Source organism: Hyperolius riggenbachi, chromosome 5 (assembly GCF_040937935.1).
Source record: "Hyperolius riggenbachi isolate aHypRig1 chromosome 5, aHypRig1.pri, whole genome shotgun sequence".
NCBI lineage: Eukaryota > Metazoa > Chordata > Amphibia > Anura > Hyperoliidae > Hyperolius > Hyperolius riggenbachi.
Genome location: NC_090650.1, coordinates 366,812,730 through 366,830,919, shown reverse-complemented (window position 1 = coordinate 366,830,919; position 18,190 = coordinate 366,812,730). Strand labels below are relative to the sequence as shown.

At 42.5% G+C, this 18,190-nt stretch overlaps 1 protein-coding gene across 7 annotated transcripts in view; it reads right to left on the bottom strand.

Annotated features, from left to right (window-relative positions):
- LOC137518990 (polyamine-modulated factor 1-binding protein 1-like) overlaps positions 1-18,190 on the bottom strand; it is a 539,976-nt gene that overhangs the window by 434,271 nt on the left and 87,515 nt on the right. For all 7 annotated transcript variants that reach the window (XM_068237518.1, XM_068237520.1, XM_068237522.1 and 4 more), the window contains 3 exons: positions 8,751-8,918; positions 2,466-2,708; positions 786-1,016 (listed from right to left, as the gene is read on the bottom strand). In XM_068237518.1, coding sequence (XP_068093619.1) covers positions 786-1,016; positions 2,466-2,708; positions 8,751-8,918 — 642 coding nt within the window. The remainder of the gene's footprint in view (positions 1-785; positions 1,017-2,465; positions 2,709-8,750; positions 8,919-18,190) is intronic.

Genomic DNA, 18,190 nt, shown 5'->3' with positions numbered 1-18,190 from the left:
ATGAAAATAATCAGAGATAAAACTGGAGTTTTAAATGTAATAATTGAATGAATGTTTGTTAATACTACTAACAATTCTGTGGTTTACACTTTTGCTCCCTTTAAAGGACTTCCGAGGCCAAAATCTGCCCCCAAAACGTAAAAAAAGTTAACTACCTGCATGACTTTGTAAGGCACGGAGGACGCCGTCCGCGCCCCCCGTGCCGTTCCGCCTGGTCCCCTCTGCTCACTAGCCTCCCAAAAGGCTGCGATCCCACGGTCCGGGTCGGTATCTGCAGCCTGCATAAAGATGGCCGCCGGAGCTGGCCACGGCTGCGCAGTCCGCACAGCCGCTACTGCGGCTGCGCAGCTCTAGGGCCAACCCTTCGATCCACGCTGCCTGTTACGTGGATCGGGGGGTTGGCCCTAGAGCTGCGCAGCCGCAGTAGCGGCTATGCGGACTGCGCAGCCGTGGCCAGCTCCGGCGGCCATCTTTATGCAGGCTGCAGATACCGACCCAGACCGTGGGGTCGCAGTCTTTCGGGGGGCTATTGAGCAGAGGAGACCAGGCGGAATGGCACAGAGGGCGCGGACGGCATCCTCCGTGCCTTACAAAGTCATGCAGGTAGTTAACTTTTTTTACGTTTTGGGGGCAGATTTTGGCCTCGGAAGTCCTTTAAAATGTTCCAAAAACTAGTTATTTTGTTCAATCCACTGTGGCCCAACAAATTACACAACAATCCTGCGCATACATTTACTTCAGTAAAAAACAAACAAAGAAAAGTTGGAGGACAAGACTTCACCTACCTCTGCAGCAGATTCCTTCATTTGATCTTCTAAACAGTTGACTTGCTTTTCCAAGGACTTGGTGGTATCTACACACGCCCGATATTTTTTCTTACAGATGTCCAGAGCGGACTCCAACGATTTGGCTTGTCTGCAGCTTTTAGTAATGGTCTCTTCAAGTGTTCTGACTTTCTGCCGTGAGTGTTCCATGTCTACATTTTGACTGTTTATAATTTCATCTTGCACTTCAGTCTACAATAAAAAATATAGTGGGTTGCTGCATTGGGAAAATAAGTCAAGTTTCTAAAAGTTTTAGTTAAACCACAATAATACGTAGTGCATTTCAGAGAAAGTGGTATCTCCACAATTATGTGAACATATCACAGGAGATAAAAAAAAAAAAAAAACGAGAGAGAAAAAAGTAAATATTCAATAGGATGCTCTGAAGGTATACAGAGAAGTTAAATTATGGCAATTTACCTTAATTAGTATTATTGAGGTTCAAACCAGGGACCCAGAAGTGCATGAAAGAAGAAAATGTATGGACAACATCATATCCCTGATTACAACTTATACGATATAATTAATAACTATATGGTACCTGACTCCAGCATGAATGTAGACAATGAAACCTTCAACTTATAATTGTTGGAGATGCCAAAGGGGAGAGGGCACAACTTGGCATAAGTGGCGGGGGATGATCAGTAGCGAACAATTTCTGGAAGGAAGTGTGAAAGGTTTTCTTTGTCATCTACCTAGATCTTAACTGTAATCTGGGAGCATGGTTGGCCATCTTCAGGGCCCAGAATAAAAAAAGTTGATGTGAGCAGTATCCCAATTAAAAAGTAGCATCAAAGGACAACTGACCTGAGAGGGATATGGAGGATGCTATATTTATTTATTTTCAAACAATTATAACATTTAATATCGTTTCTGGCATTTCCCAGATTTCTAAGACTCGAAGTATAGGACTGTTCAAGCTAGCTCTATATCCAATGCTACCCATGCACAGGTTAATAAAATCCCAATATGGTAAATGACCGATCTCTTCCCATCCAGAAATGTGGTAGTGATCTATTTTCTAACAAATTGTTCACTTGATTCTCAATTAAATTAATGATCGAGATCTACGAAAATTAACTGAACCACTAGCACTGTACTGCTCAGTGTAGCACAATGTAGTTTGACTATAGGTCCTCTGCTGTAAGATTGCACCAAGGTGATCAAATCAACAGGAAGAAAATCAATATGTGTATAGCAGGCTATGATGATGAGCATTTAACTCATGTGTTAGCACTAACACTTCAAGTAATCCTGTGACTGTGGAATATCAAAACATGGGATACTTACCTCAGGAGAAGGAAGCCTCTGGGTTGTCCTCCACCAGGCCTTTCCAGTGCTAGAACCACCAAAGATCACAAGCGCGGCCGTACTTTGCCTGTGCAGTAGCATGGGCCTGCTCGAGCTTTCAAATTTTCTGCAGAAACCGGAGCGGATCCACTGTACTATGCATGCATGCGCCATCGAGAATTTGTTTTGTGAAGGGGACAGCGCTGGAGTACGGAGGAAGTCTCTGGAAGACCCATAGGCTTCCCTTTCCTGAGGCAAGTACCCCTTCGGGGAACTTTTTTCCTTTCAGTCAAGGAAATAAAGAAGAATACAAGCACATCAATTTCTATACACATTTTGTGGCCTCATTACCTTGTGTTTTTCTTCTTGAAAGGCAAGATCAGAACTCTCCAGTTTGAGCTCTAGAGAAGCTATTTTTTCTTTAAACTCTTCTATCTTCACTAGGGCTTTTTGATGGGCTGATGTTTCAGAAGCCATCTCCTTCTGCATCAGTGAGGTCTTCTGGTTCCACCGTTCTAGGTCTGTAGCATGGGACTGTTTGGTCTCGTTCAGATCACGCTGTAGTTTTTCCACAATTATCCCATAATTCTGGAGCTAGAAGACATCAGTCAACACAGTATTTTGTGAAACATTAAAGTACATTTTAGGATACATTCCTATATTTATTTTATTGGTTTTTAGCGAAACCTTACACCAGAGACACCATGGAGGGTGAAGGTTTCCAGAACTTTATAAGCAAAGAATTTAATTTTCCATATTATTTGATTATGTAACATTATCTTACGAAAAATATTCCAGTCTGCGTGTTCTTATATAAAATCTGCCAGAATAGCATCTTCACATAACCTGCATTAAAGACAGATCATTTATTACTTTCAGGTTCTTTAATTCTTAAATGCTTCTACATTTCTTTAAAACCAACATATCATGCAAAATAATTGTGACCTTGACAGAAATTTAAAACAGAAACCTGTAGATGCAAATGCTAATGATCTATGTAAAGAAGGAATGACACCTATAGACCTTACATAATTGACAACTGAGGGCAACTGGATACAGTAAATACCATAAGTTAAAATGTTGTTGGAGCCCAGAGTTTGTCTTTGAAATCCACAAATTGTGTATTAATTGGCAGTTTTTGCCATTAAAAGTTGTTACAAATTAAATTTAGGAGGTGTAAACTTTCAAAATGAAGCAAATCACATGAGAAAAGCCCAGCAAAATACAGTAGGTTTTCACTTTAATCTAGAGAGGCACTGTAACTGAAAAGAAATATAGTAAAGAACAGTTAAATTTATGTAAACAATAGGCAGTATTACAGCCAGATTTAAGTATCAAACGACACATGGGGTGTTTAATATGGAGTAGGAAGAAAGTGAATGAAAGAAAGGAATGATAAAGATCACGGAGAGAAGTTATGTTGCATAAATTAATGTTCGGGACAAACACAAGTGAGCCAACTATAAAGGGGAAGACGGAAGGACAAGAGAGGGATAGACCTTTCTGCACATCATATTTTACACACTCACAGAGAGCCTTATTGTTTGGTTAACTAATTTCTATTCTAAAACTTGCTGATTGCAGACCACATCCTGCTTATTCTAAGCAGCTTGGCGTTTCCACTGCTCACCATTTGACTTGTAAAACCAGCTTCATTCACCATGCAGGACAAACTTCAGTCCAGCTATCGGACAGGAAAAGCACAAAAGAATAACACTTGCCAAGTGCTGAGATCTGACTCGGCTATTAAATATACTTTTACATCTTATAATCAATAGAAATTGAAGTCACACAGAAATAAACGTTCACTGAAAGTGTGATTATTGAACAATGGGATCCACTTCAGCTGTTGCTCAGAGATCGTTTGCTGGCTTCGGGTACTTTCACATTTGGCACGTTGCATTGCAAATCCTGAAAAAAAGGACAACAACGGTGGTCGCATCGTGCGTTATAAGTGCGATGCAATGTATACAGTGAGGCATCCAGTACACAGACATATGCTTCACTGCAACAATTATTGCACCCAATGTTTAGTAAATGAACAGGATGATGCACGTCACTCGGACAGGAGTTGCCACACTGCGTCACCAACACTGCACCACCAACAGATGCAGTGTGAAACTACCCCTAAATCTGTCCCTTCAGGTGGAAATGCACACACACGCAAACTATTAGAAGGCTATGCAAAATTCAGTAACACAAAGCAACCAACTAGCTTTAACCTGCTAATTGTGCACACTGCACCATAAAAATTAAGGTCAACATTGAATGGCCTTTTATAATAATGTACCAGGGGATCCTTTGCACTTGCCTTCCTAGCAAATCATCACAACAGGTGCTTGATTCAGTAGATCATCACCTGGTTAGACCATATGGATGAAGCATCAGTTCAGCTGGGCAACGCCATAGATCTAGGGCATATTTTAATAGTATACAAGTCTCTGGTGCCAGCGTGTTAGTTGGACTACTGTAAAACTGAAAGTCTGTAACCAACTACAGTGCCTGGCTCAAGCACTGGCTTTTGAGAGATGGTGTCCAAATGATACACCTGCCACAAAAGACAACAGAAGGTGAGTAATAGTAAGTCAGTTGGCAGTTATAGACTATATTGGGGGGGGGGGGGGGTAGCATTAAAGAACAAAGCGGGAGAGAGCTAGGGTTAAAGGGTTAGGGCTAGATGTCAGAAAAAAACTGTACGTTAAAAGACAAGGTTGGGTTTAGACCACTCAATTGGGAGAAGTACAAAAACCTAGACAAAAGCACTATTACAAACCAATTAATAAAATATTGGTATTCCCACTTTATTAACTATCGGTTCGGTTTGCACACAACAGAATTGCCACTATAAATAAAACACGCCCCATAAGTTACCATATTTTTCAGACCATAAGACACACCTTGGTTTCGAGGATACAAACCAGGGAAGAAATATACTAATCCTGGTGCGTCCATTGTGCAGGTGTTGTGGGTCTTCTCCCCTAATTATTTTGTCTCTCTTGTACCTCTTGTGTCCCCCTGTGTCATCCTCAGTCCTTCCTGTGTCCCCTTTTGTTCACCTCTTTCCTTCCTATGTCCCCATGTATCCACCTCTGCCCTTATGTGCTTCCTTTGTCCACCTCTGTCCTTCCTGTGCCCCCGTGTCCACCTCTGTCCTTCCTGTGTCACAGTACCCACCTCTGTCCTTCCTGTGTCCACCTCCGTCCTTTCTGTGTCCTTCCAGTATCCCCATATCGGGATCACTAACACTGACTCGGGAGCAGCAGCGTGTGTGCAGAAGTAGCCAGCTTTCAGATGACCTGCGGCCAATCACGCCAGGGCACTGCCAATCACGGCCGCTGCTCTTCACTGTTACTGGAGCCAAAGGTATCGAGGGAGGGACCATGGCTTTGTCATTGTGTCCAATCACTGCACTCACTGAGACTTAGTGAGTGCAGCGATTGTACGCAATGACAGAGCTAAAATAAGAAAATACGATATTCAAAACGGTCAGCTATTGGGTGGTCAGTTTTCACTTTCCTGAGTCATATCTGATCACTGTGAAGACTGCAAAAATGGCAGTTAATTACCATAAATGGGTTAACCTTCCGATGAGCATGATAAAAGGGATCCTTTTATTTTTTCTTTACCGATCACCAGGACTTACTTCTGATCTCCCCACACTTTACAATTCTGAATACTCATTACATTAGAAACATGTGCGTGCAATGCACATTCTTCTGTTCCTATTTATTTCAGTACTCAGCATCTTTGTTCACAATTAGTATGTATTATGCCTTCTGTCCTTTCAGCTTTCATCTGTAACTGGGGCCGATAAAAGGGCCTGATGCTATGAAAGCTAGTATTGTAAGCTTTTTTTTTTCTTTATTTAGTCACTAAGAGGTGTTAATTTTACAATACCTTTTGTCTTTTCTGCCAACATATTTCTGCCAGCTAACACGGGCGAACGCAATTTTCTCGTCTTCAGATACTGAGTGTTAAAATATTAACATGTATATTCCAGGAGCTGTACGCCAACAACTGGATTTTTTTTCTATTTTTTCCCTGCAGGTTCTCTATGCGGATTCCTTTGTAAACGCGGTCTGGTGTCAGAGGAAAGCCATCTTACATTAGTCTGGATAATCGTTCAAAACAGCTTTCTGTGAAACCTCACAGAAGATTACAAAAGAAATTATTTAAAAGGCATTGTTTCCACTCTTTATTCTGATGAGCATACTGAGCAACTTTGTCATAACAATTATCTCATCACACTTTAACATGCCCTGCAATTGTATGCGGCCTTTGATCCCGCATGTCTACTTGTAAAATCCAGAGCATCCATAGACAGGTCTGGGAAGAGTAAAAGTTCCCGAGGTTAATTCCTTAACCCTCGCAGTGCTACGGGCCTGCTCGTATTTTTGAGCCCACATGTCAGATTAATAAATAAATAAGACAGGACAGCCTTCAAGATCGTATGTAGTTCACGGTTTCTAGATCACACGCTATGCCTTTGTCAATCGTATATTTTGAAATGTTACTTGCTTGTAATTTTTAAAGGCACCATGTAGCAACCACAAAGGCTGAAACCTACAAGTGGCCACAGGTAGAAGGGGGAGGGTACTACTGTCCATCTTCTTTAAGATGAGCTGTCAGCCATACTATCTCAGAAAAAAAAGAAAGAAATACTGGCCAATCAGAGAAGAACAGAGATGTGGGAGGGGGAAACCAGAGGGAAAAGGGTTTCAGCCAATCAGGCTGCATTAGTTAAGTCTGAGGGTAAGTAGAGATGCAAAAAAGGACAACCCAGCATGCCCTGCAACTTCCTTTTTGTGTACCAAATTTTGTGTGTATCAAATAAGAGTCAGGTGAACTGGGAAATGATCATTTATCAGCAAGAAAAGTAATAGTGATTTTATCTTTTGGATTGCCTGGTTAGCATCCTTATTACTTGTTTACCAGATACAAATAAATAATTGATTTTATGCCCGACAGTTACACTTTTAGAAGAGGTGGACAAAGCCAACAGTGGTGCCCTGTGCATAAAAAATAAAGGGGGCCCCATGTGAGTGGCCATGGTCATAGCAGATCATGCGTGGATCTGAATAACATTGATAACATAAGAGTGGATGATCCTAGGTCATATCTGTAGGCACTGTATTAATGTACAACACATTTTAAACTTTATGACAGGGCCACAAGTAATTATCACTGTTACTCGTGTGTTAAAGGATACCACAACCGAACGGTTGTGGTACAATTGACTGCAGCACTGTGTAGGGTGTAATGAGTACATACCTGCCGTTCCCCCAGCCCCCCTCCGTCTGCCGCCGTTCTTAGTTTATACATGCCGGTGTCCGGCGACTTTCCTGAACTTTACCCCGGACATACTGCGCCCTATGTGCGCAATATGTCCTTCCCCCTTCGCTTCTGGCCGGCGCATAGTGCGAGGCTCAGAAGCACGCTGTCCCCTTTGTGCTGTGTGTGCGCTCCATTACACTGAGCGTCACATGCTAAGCGAAGGGGGAAGGACATACTGCGCACACAGGGCGCAGTATGTCCGGGGTAAAGTTCCCAACCCTGTTCTCCAGTACCACCAACAGTGCATGTTAGTAAAAATCCACACAGGTAGTTAATCAGCTCTGCTAAGACACTCATTTCCCCACCTGTGAATGTTTGTGGTTTTCTGCAAAACATGCACTGTTGGTGGTACTTGAGGACAAGGTCGGGAACCCATGGCCTAGTGGATAACCATGCCCTAAGTGTGATGCAGCTGTATGGACCTCAGAGGACGTAGGAAACCTGTGTGTACGCCGGCCTGCTTGGACCTATGTCCACTTCTGCTTGTTAGTACTGCACGGGTAATCCCTCCGGTAATCTGTTTTCCTAGTGGCTATAGCTGACCCCGATGCAGTGCCAGCCTCCTTCCTCCCAGACAGTGACTGAAATCTCATAGGCAGAGCACATCTAATGGCTAACAATGAAGTGATCGCCATCAACGTAGTTTTCTTCCTCTGCAGAAACCATCACTAACATTAGAAGAGCATGCAGCATTCTTGCCTGGCGCAAGCTCTGTCCACTCGCACACCCTCTTTGAGAAAGCAGAGCATACCAGCTGTGTGCAGGAGCATCCTGGGCATGCACAGTTACTAATGTCTCCTAACCATGCATGCTTAGAACGCTCCTGGCTGCAGCTGCACTGCACAGCTGATAGGAAGTGCACTCAAAGAGGTTGCCTGGTGAGGACAGGACATGTGCCCTTGCTCTGACTGAGTTCAGCTGGAGCTATGAATATAGGAAAATGCGCAACCACAGGGAAGGCTTGCAAAACTGAGGGTCCATGGAGCTTATGGGGGCACAGAAGAACCCCCAGGAATGGCATCTCATATATTTATGCATAGTTCAGTTACCCTTTAAGGGAACTGACAGACTCCTCATGTGATAATTTCTAAGAATTAAATCCACAAAGACTTATTTGTCACCACTTGGTTGATCAGCAAGCTTGAAGGCCTTTTAATTGTTTAATGTTCCTAAGCTATAAACCAGGGTAATGGAACTAGAGCTGCTCAATTGCAGCACATGATTATCTCAAAAATGGTCTAAATCTTCTACTACTGATGATATCTGTGGTTGTGTGTGGCACCTGCTGATTTCTTCACATACTTGGCCAAGGTGCATCTCCTGTTCATGCAAGAGCTGCTGCTTCGCTTTCTCGACTTGACTCAATTGGTCTTCTTGTTCACTGCATTTCTCCCATAGTTCCCGGCATTCCTTTTGGAGACTTTTTATCTTCTGCTGGAGTCTTGCGTTTTCTCCCTCTTGGAGGCCCAACTAAGAAACAAACGGTAATTAATGCATGAAAGACCAAATCAGCTTATTAACCTCTACCATATTGTTACTCTAAAAGAAGAAGTATACACAAGCAATGTTCAGACATGCTATAAGTCAAAGATTCGAATCAGCAAGAGAGAGTAGAATGCATCAGCCAAGGTAGATGTGTCTATTTTCTCTGTAGTATCATCCATCAGATGTTAACGGATGGACTGGGACGTGGAAGCTTCCGGAGAAAATCTTGGAAGCGGGCTTACTGATATGGAAGTAAGTGTCCTCTGGTCTGTGCGCAGTTACCAATGTTCAGTCACGGTAAAGGAATGCAAACACCTCAGATAAACCTTGTTTATTGCTACCCTGATTGGACCTTCAAAAAAACCAGCTGCCAAGTCACAAGAAAATATTAAACTTAGGTTAGGCATACATGTACCAATAACAGCCTGATTCAAATCCCTCATCACCTTCTGGACTGGAATTCCATCAGATCGTTATCAATTCCTACACATATAAAGATTACGTGGGAGCATTTCGGCTCCCTGCGACATTGCTAAATCTAGTCTGGCACAATGTCAGGCTACTCAGATCAAGCTGTTGGACTAAGTTCAACATTTTAATCTCTTTCGGCACCATGCTGGGCCATGTTACTACATATCACTCTGTTGTGCATGCGATGTGTGGCAGGGCTAAAACACGCAAGCTTGCAATGCCCCTTCCCCCAGGATGTAAAGACCCCACCGTCACCTACTACAGCAGTCTCCCCCAGCACAGCGGTGTAAAAAGTGCTGGGGGGGGGGGGGGGATGCGGGTTATTCGAAAATTGGAATGGAAAGGGTTAATATAGTGTGTATTTGAACCTTAAAGAGGAACCGTAACCAAGAATTGAACTTCATCCCAATCAGTAGCTGATACCCCCTTTCCCATGAGAAATCCTTTCCTTTTATACAAACGGATCATCAGAGGGCTCTGTATGGCTGATATTGTGGTGAAACCTCTCCCACAGTGTGATGTCAGGACCATGGTTCTGACATCACACTGTGGGAAATATAACAGTTGACTACAGCTGTTTCCAAAAAAGCAAGCAGCATCTTATTCCACTGACATCACCTGCCAGCAGTAAAAATGTCACCATGTGATAAATGTCAGAATGTAAATCAGGGGGAGGAAAGATTTTACAATGGGCAAACACTGACTAAATCATTTATACATAATTATTGTAAAAGTGAAACGCTTTTTTATTACATTATTTTCACTGGTGTTCCTCTTTAAAGAGGAACTTCAGCCTAAACAAACAAACTGTCATTAACTTACATTAGTTATGGTAATTAAAACGGATAGGTACAATGATCTCTTACCCACTCTGTTTTAAAAGAACAGGCAAAGGTTTGTGATTTCATGGGGCAGCCATCTTTTTGGTTGAAAGGTGGTGACAGGGAGCATGGGACACAGTTCCAACTGTCCTGTGTCCTGGTGCCCAGTGTCCCAGTTGCTAGGAAACCAGAACAACAACATTAGAAATCCCATCATGCTTTGCACAGTATCAGGGGAAAAATGCCCAGGCAGTTTTCTTTGATGGGGCGGAGCTTAGCTTCTGTGCAGCCAAAAATGAGGCTTGGATAAGAAAAACAAAGTTTTGATACTGTGAAACTGTTAAAGAAACACCAAGCCTTTTCAAAGCTGCTGAGTAGATTTTTAGTCTGGAGGTTCACTTTAAGTCAGCCAAAATCTTAACGGTTAAAATCATTTTTAGGGTGGCAACACAAAAAGCATAGTTAAGGTCACAGTTAAATACCACTTTAACATTGAGCAATTCTTTAGGAGACAAGAAGCTAAGCAATATTTTATGATTCCCAGGCTGAAAAATAGCCAGTTGCTTTAACTTTTCTTTTCAGAGATGAACCTTGAAATGCGAAACTACATCTCCTATTGAGAAGATTTTTTTCCCCCTGCTGCCTTATTTAAGTACAGAAAACATGGGAGAGTAAGCTGAAATCTAGGACAGGTGGAATGGAATGTTCTCATTAGGACAGGAATGGTAACACTATTATTGTTCCATACTATAGGTGAAGACCTCATATCATCCTAGAAAACTATGTTTAGAGGAGACATATTTAATGCTGAATCTATTTTTCCCTTAAATCGCTGTTTTTGTTCCATTTCACCATTTTTTTATTTTTAAAAATGCAAAACAAAACAAAAAAAACAAAAAACACCACATTTATTAGATCCATTCGCATATTCACATCACTGTCTGGTCAGAGATCCTGATAAATTTGCAATGGTAAAAATACTGCAGTAAAGTGAATAGCGTAGATCCACAACGCAAGTACGTAAAAGGAGGAATGGGCATTGTGCATTCATGATTCCCAGAGCTTGGTGTGATACAGAGACTGACAGCTGAGGGCTTCATTATACGTTTTACAAGTACCAGGGGCTGGCAGTACACACTTATTGACACTAGAAGTATCCATTACACATTTATGAGCACCAGTGACTGATATTTTACATTTAGTGGCCCCAGAAGGTGGATTGAAAGTTTTTCTGCTTGCAGCTAAAGTTTGTATTTACATATACTACCAGCAAATCTTGGCATTTTTATTTTGCTCACCTATATAGCACTGATAAATTCCACAATACTGCTTCAACCACACTGAAGTATTCATGCCAGTTGCCAACCTTAAATACAGGAACTGTCAATCGCCTCTACCAGTATGTGCAGAAACAGATCAATGTACCTGTACATATCTTATAAGAATTGTATACCTACTGTATATCTAGTGCTGTGCAAAAGGAGACATAGGGGTCTCTTTACTAAAAAAAAAATATACATTTACGTGCGCATGAAGTGCAACTAAATTCTACCAGTTACTATGCAAACTACTTTATGCACATTACGTAGTTTCCATAACCTCACCTTATAACACAATGTAGGAAGAACAAGGGGAGCGAGAAGTGAGAGGAAACCAAGAGCCAATGTCAAGACAAGACAAATAACATTTATATTGCGCTTTTCTCCTTGCGGACTCAAAGCGCCAGAGCAGAGCAGCAGCCACTAGGGCGCGCTCTATTGGCAGTAGCAGTGTAAGGGAGACTTGCCAAAGGTCTCCTACTGAATTAGTGCTGGCTTACTGAACAGGCAGAGCCGAGATTCGAACCCTGGTCTCCTGTGTCAGAGGCAGAGCCCTTAACCATTACACCATCAGCCAACTGCAATGTTGTGTAGTAAGTCAGCGGCACAAGGATTAAGATGACATGAATAATTATACTCATCTTTGTGTGCCAACTAAGTGGCATAACAGTACAGTAGGCAGGTGGGAAGAACAAACCCGACTCCACTCGGGTTAAAAAGTCGCTCTCTGCAATTATGGGCAAAACAAAAAAGGGATATACACTCCACACGAGGTGGTAGGATTGTGTACCTGTTTCAGAGACGCAAAAGTAAAATAAAATTATTAAAAACAGTTTAAACATATCTTCTCTTGGAGAACTAAAACTCAATGGTGCAGTTACAAACGTAACCTGAACAAGCATATGCAGATCTGAAAAGATTAGCTGCAAGCTTGTTTCTGGTGCTATTCAGACACTACTACAGTCAAACAGATCAGCAGGGCTGCAAGGCAACAGGAATTGTTTAACTTCCTTGCAGTTCTAATTCCCGCGGCCTTTTTTTTTTTATCATGTAGCTAGCCTAGCGCTAGCTACATGATGCCCCCCCTCCCTGCGGCGCCCCTCCCACCCCTCCGATTGCCGCCGGCGCACTCGCCCATAAGGAAATCCTGTTCTGAATGGGATTTCCTTTAGGGCTTCCCCTGTCGCCATGGCGACGATCGCGATGACGTCAGCGGGAGTCCCGATCCACCCCTCAGCGCTGCCTGGCACTGATTGGCAAGGCTGGGCACAGGGTCTTGGCGGGGGGGCCCTCTAACGCGGCAGGTAGCGACGAATCGGCGGCGATCGCAGGTAACACGCAGCAAGCAAAGTGCTTGCTGCATGATTTAAAAACAAATGTATGTAAATCGGCCCAGCAGGGCCAGAGCAATCCTCCGCGGCGGGTTACCCTGAGCTCAGCTCGGGATAACCGGCAAGGAGGTTGAAAGGAAAAAAAACCATGGTATCCTCTATATCAGTGATGGCTAACCTTGGCACTCCAGCTGTGGTGGAACTACAAGTCCCATGAGGCATTGCAATACTCTGACAGCTCTAAGCATAACTCGGGAGGCAGAGGCATGATGGGATTTGTAGTTTTGTCACAGCTGGAGTGCCAATGTTAGCCATCACTGCTCTATATTCTTCTCCCTTTACTTGTCCTTTAAAGGAGTTTGTTGCGGGAGTCTTGGGAAGTTTTAGTGTCAGGTTAGGGCTTTTGAGTAGGGCTAGGTGACAGCCTTGGCTAGGTCTTTTTAGATCCTTCAACTAGATGCCTTTTATTTATTTACGCTGGTATTTTAGAAGCTTCATCATTCTTGCAGAGCTTCTTATAATAAGTAAAGGAAATCCCTAGACAGTTATAAGTACAGGTAATCCACTTAGCCAACAACCTAGCTAACTGACACTTATAGTACATCTGCATACTGAGTGCCAATTAGCTAGAACACTGGCTTGAGTAAGTGGATTATACATTCCTCACTCATGAGACCTAAAGAAATTGTTCCGTTTATATACCGTACCAGCCTACTATACAATATTTTGAATGGTTTTTATGCTAGATTTGATACAAACATTAAATGGATGAAAAACCCTTGAATATTAAAGCTCTCTTGATCTGTTCAATCATCTTACTGATCAAACAATGATTAGGAAAGGGAGTATTTCTCTCAAGTGTGGGAGTGGCAAGAGTTGGTTCGTGATTAAGTGCTATATAGTTTTGCATTGCATTGAACTGTACAGGGCTAGAAGCAGTGTAGTCAAGATCGGAGGGGAACATTATTAGGATTAGGCAATGGACAGTTTGCAAGGTTGGGGTTTGGCTACATGTAGACTTTAAGGCAGGGTTCCCACTTATTGCAAAAAACAGAGAATTTGTTACCACTGGTAATTAAAATCAACGGGAATCTGCATGGGATGTGCAAATTGATGCAAGAAGTAGGTTTTTTTTATCTGCACATATGAAAATGGGAACCCAAAAATGCAAATTTTAGCAGAACTATGATTCTCCATTGACATTTATTAGATGGGCAGCAAATGCATTTTCGCACTTTCGCGAAACGGATCAATGCTCAAAACAAATATTCATTATTATCTCATTTAGAAATCTAGTGTGTGTACAGGTGCCCCCCAACATCGCTGGTCATCAGGACAGATCTCATTGCCCAATGTAGTTTAGAGTTTGCAGAAAAGAGCTTGTTTTCCAGTGTAGTGCCACTTGCTTGTCTCCTTTTCTCCATAGAGAATTACATAGCTGAGAGTCAAACAGTGTGTCTGTAGAGCAATCTTGGCTGAACAAATCTGTACAGATTGTTTTGGGCAACAAAACTACACAGTGGTGCATGAAAGACCAGCTTAGCTGCCTTCCACAAGTGAGAGTATACAGGCAGATGCCTGCCGATACGTCCCCCTCTTACTCTATTCTTGATGTGTGTGTCTTCTCCAGCTTAACTGAAGCTTGTGTCACCTGCATTTGCTGCTGTATGAGAGTGTTACCCCTATGGCAGCAAATTCATGCAACATGGGTGTCAATTAAGCTGGAGAGCAGACACACAGCAAGGAGAGAGTAAGAGGCGCAGAGGGACCAGATGATGTCTACATGTATGGTCTTTTGTGCACCACCCAGTATAATTGGGAATGAATGTTTAGGCTACACTAAGGGAGGAAGGGCAGTAGGGAGGAAGGGCAGTAGGGAGGCAGTAGAACTCAAGAGATGGATAGATGTTGATCACTTCCATACAGATATCCCATGCCCAAATCGTACAAAACCCAGATATTGTTACGCTTGGTGGTATATTCTCCACAGTCAGCACGTGGTGTATATCCTGACGTGAAGGAGGTACACACGCTAGCACAAGGAACCAGGATATCCCCAGTTTAGTGGAGGAGAGGACTGACTCCAACAGGAGATGTGGCGCACAGAGCAGGCGTAGATCCGAACAGCCACAAACAATCCTTCCACTATAGTAGCTCAGCGCAAGGTAGCGTTGAGCGCATAAACCAGAACTCAGAGGATCAGGACAGGTAACAGAATGAACGCTTGCTAACTAGTCACTGCTTAAGTGACAGCAAACGTCCATAACAAGACAGACTGGAATGAGGCAGCCAATGCGATTGCAGCGGTGGCATGCCTCACAAGGACAGGACAGAATAGTTGGGAAATAGAGTCAAAGAAGGCAGACGTAGTACATAGAAATATGCAATAGGTAAGATTTCCTAGGGTATTACGATTACAGCTATCAATGAACTACAACGACTAACTGACATATGTATATATAGGCGATAAACCGATATATGACATAAGCAAGGAACACTAACTAAGAACTGGAGCAGGACTAGGAAGGATTCGCTACTTCTACGCAGAAGCGAGCGCAATCCACGCAAGGCAACAGGAACAGGACTGACAAGCTAAGCACGGGTGATCACGATACGCGCAACCTACCAAAACCTGACTGACTGAACACAGGATATAAACAGTTCGTGTACGTATATATCAGCGACACTGATGTATTAACGTAACACAAATACAAGGAAAATAAACACGCTAGTATGCGTATATATTGGCAATCAACCGATATATGATGCAAGACTAGCAAGTAACAAATACTGAATAAACAGAACGGGACTTAGAAGGACTCACTGACCCCTTTGCAGGAGTCAGTGCAGTCCACACGAGATCTAGGAACGAGGGGGGCCAGAACAGAGTAACAGACTGATCTGAAACTATGATAGCCCGAGGAGCCCTGCAGGAAGCAGATCTTTATACTGAGGTCATCCAATGGGAGCAGACATGCAGATTCCCACACAGGTGAATGGTAATTATTCAATCCTGAGCTGGCCAGAACTGCAGAGCCACTGCAGATGGAATCAGCAACTAGTTTGAGTGCAAACCAAACTATGCAAGCAAATGCATGTAATGACATCAGAACTGCTTGGGTTGCAATACCACTGCAGCCAGCAGTAAACGCTGCAGAAGCGATCGTGACAGATATCTGGCAACAAAACCAGGCTTATCCTTATACCTGAAGGATAATGAAGAGAGAGTGAAGTGAGTTAACACTTTGGAAAAAAACACAGAGACAACAATAGTGCAATATGTCACTACACTAGGAGAAATGAACAAGAATAGAAATATACTCACAAAGGTGGGTTGCAGCAAAGGGCAAACAAACACATGAAGCAGATGGGGAACTATGACTAGTCTCTATTCGGGCATTCCAGGTATAGCTGGATAAGGATTGGTTGCACTCTTGGAGAAAGTGCTAATGGAGATAGCTGAGACCCTGTGCTACAACAATCACCCCCCCCCCCATTCCCTAGAAAAGGGGAGGTGTAGCTGGCACAATAAGGGTGAAGAGGCGCACAGGTTAAATAAAGTTATGTTGAAAACAAGATTAAATAGAGTGGCCTACCTCTCCAATGACACCACTGAGATATAATAAAGTTGAGCTTGGTATGCCTGTATTAAATTAAAAACTGGCATTCCATGTGCAATGGCATAGGGCTCAGCGTTCTACTCTTGACTGAAGCCAGAAGACAACAGCACGCAGTTCATAACATTTTGCATTAGGCCACACATTTTATACATGCCTCAGGCCTCCCATATTGCCGAGCTGGCCCTGTAGCGGAGGTCACAGTGGAATCCTATGACCAGATCAACTTTGCCAAGATGAATGCAAATTGCCCTTACACAGGTGAACAGGGTTTGAACTAGAGGCCTGTGTGTACAGAGGGCACTTTACAACAGAGCTCAGCAATTTCTATTTCAAGGTCCATTTGAGCTCCATTCACTGTAGGGTGACTAGGGCAAAGCTCACACGAGGGCAATGACATCTGCATGAGTAACCCTAAAGTGTCCTATTGTTCCACTGGGGAGGGGCACAGTAAAATTAACTTGCATTCACAAGCAGTGCACTAATTCCCAGCTAAGAAAAATACATATATTCAGATAAAGCCTCTTGCTTTAAACCACGTTTTTATTGACTGTAGCCTTAATTTTGCCATAAAAAAAAGAAGTGTTACAGTATAACCATGGCTGGGCTAAAATAATCCTATGACAAAGTACAGAAATAATTCTGGATCCATGAACACCGATTGTATTTGGCTGGAAGACAGGACATAGATTCCCGGCGTCTTTCCGGTGAATATTACTGCCGTTGATGCAATATGCAGTGTTATAACATCCAAACAAGAGAAAAAATCCGCATTGTATAATTTTCATTAATTTAATAGAACATTTCCAATAATAAGCTGCAGCGTCCCATTGTGACAGCACATATTCATCATTTGGATTGTTACTATGCAACAAGGTCAAGCTCTGCCTTTCACTGAATTAAACCGGCTGACTTATGTATTCTCCAACTTCCTCCTTTGAATTGAAAATAATTTATTGTTCGGCTTTGTGTGATGGCCAAAACAGGGGTCATCAGTGACTGAATGGAATCCCCCAAAACATAGAGCATTTAAAAAAAAAAAAAAAAATAGTACTTTTACCTTGACAGCATCTTGTCAGTCAACCTGTATTGTTTGGTGATGCTTCTTCTTCTGCCTTTCGTTTACTGATAGATTTAATTAATTTCATTATTTTGACGAAAAATATTGCTGAACTCTAAGAACATGCACCACTGAAATCAATCCCTAATGTCTCTGCCACAGTTATATGAACGGACTTCAGGGCCAGTTTCATAATAGAAGCCAATTAGCTTTTCAATACAGTTTTGGTCTGTTGGAGGAAATCTTCAAAGACATGCACAAGTCATACAAAATCCAGGTAGTTGTCACCCTGGTGGAAAGCGAACTTGATATGTTAGCACTGAAAGGCAAGAACGTTAAAGTGGGATAAAACTCTGACATAACATTCAATACAAATGTGTTCTCCTACTTTTTATTACCCGTTTAGTTACCATATTTGCCTTTGTGCACAAGTAATATTGTCCATTTACAAATTACAAGTTACCAAAGTATAGTCTATGTGCTCTGAAAGCTGCCATTGCATGTTATTCATAGCTGCTTATATTATATTTAAAATCCTATAGTAAACTCTTCTGAACTGTGCGCATGCTTGAGGCAGTGAGAGCTTGTTTTCAGCATAGATAGGAATGTATCAACAATGTTGTCACCTCTTTGGACCG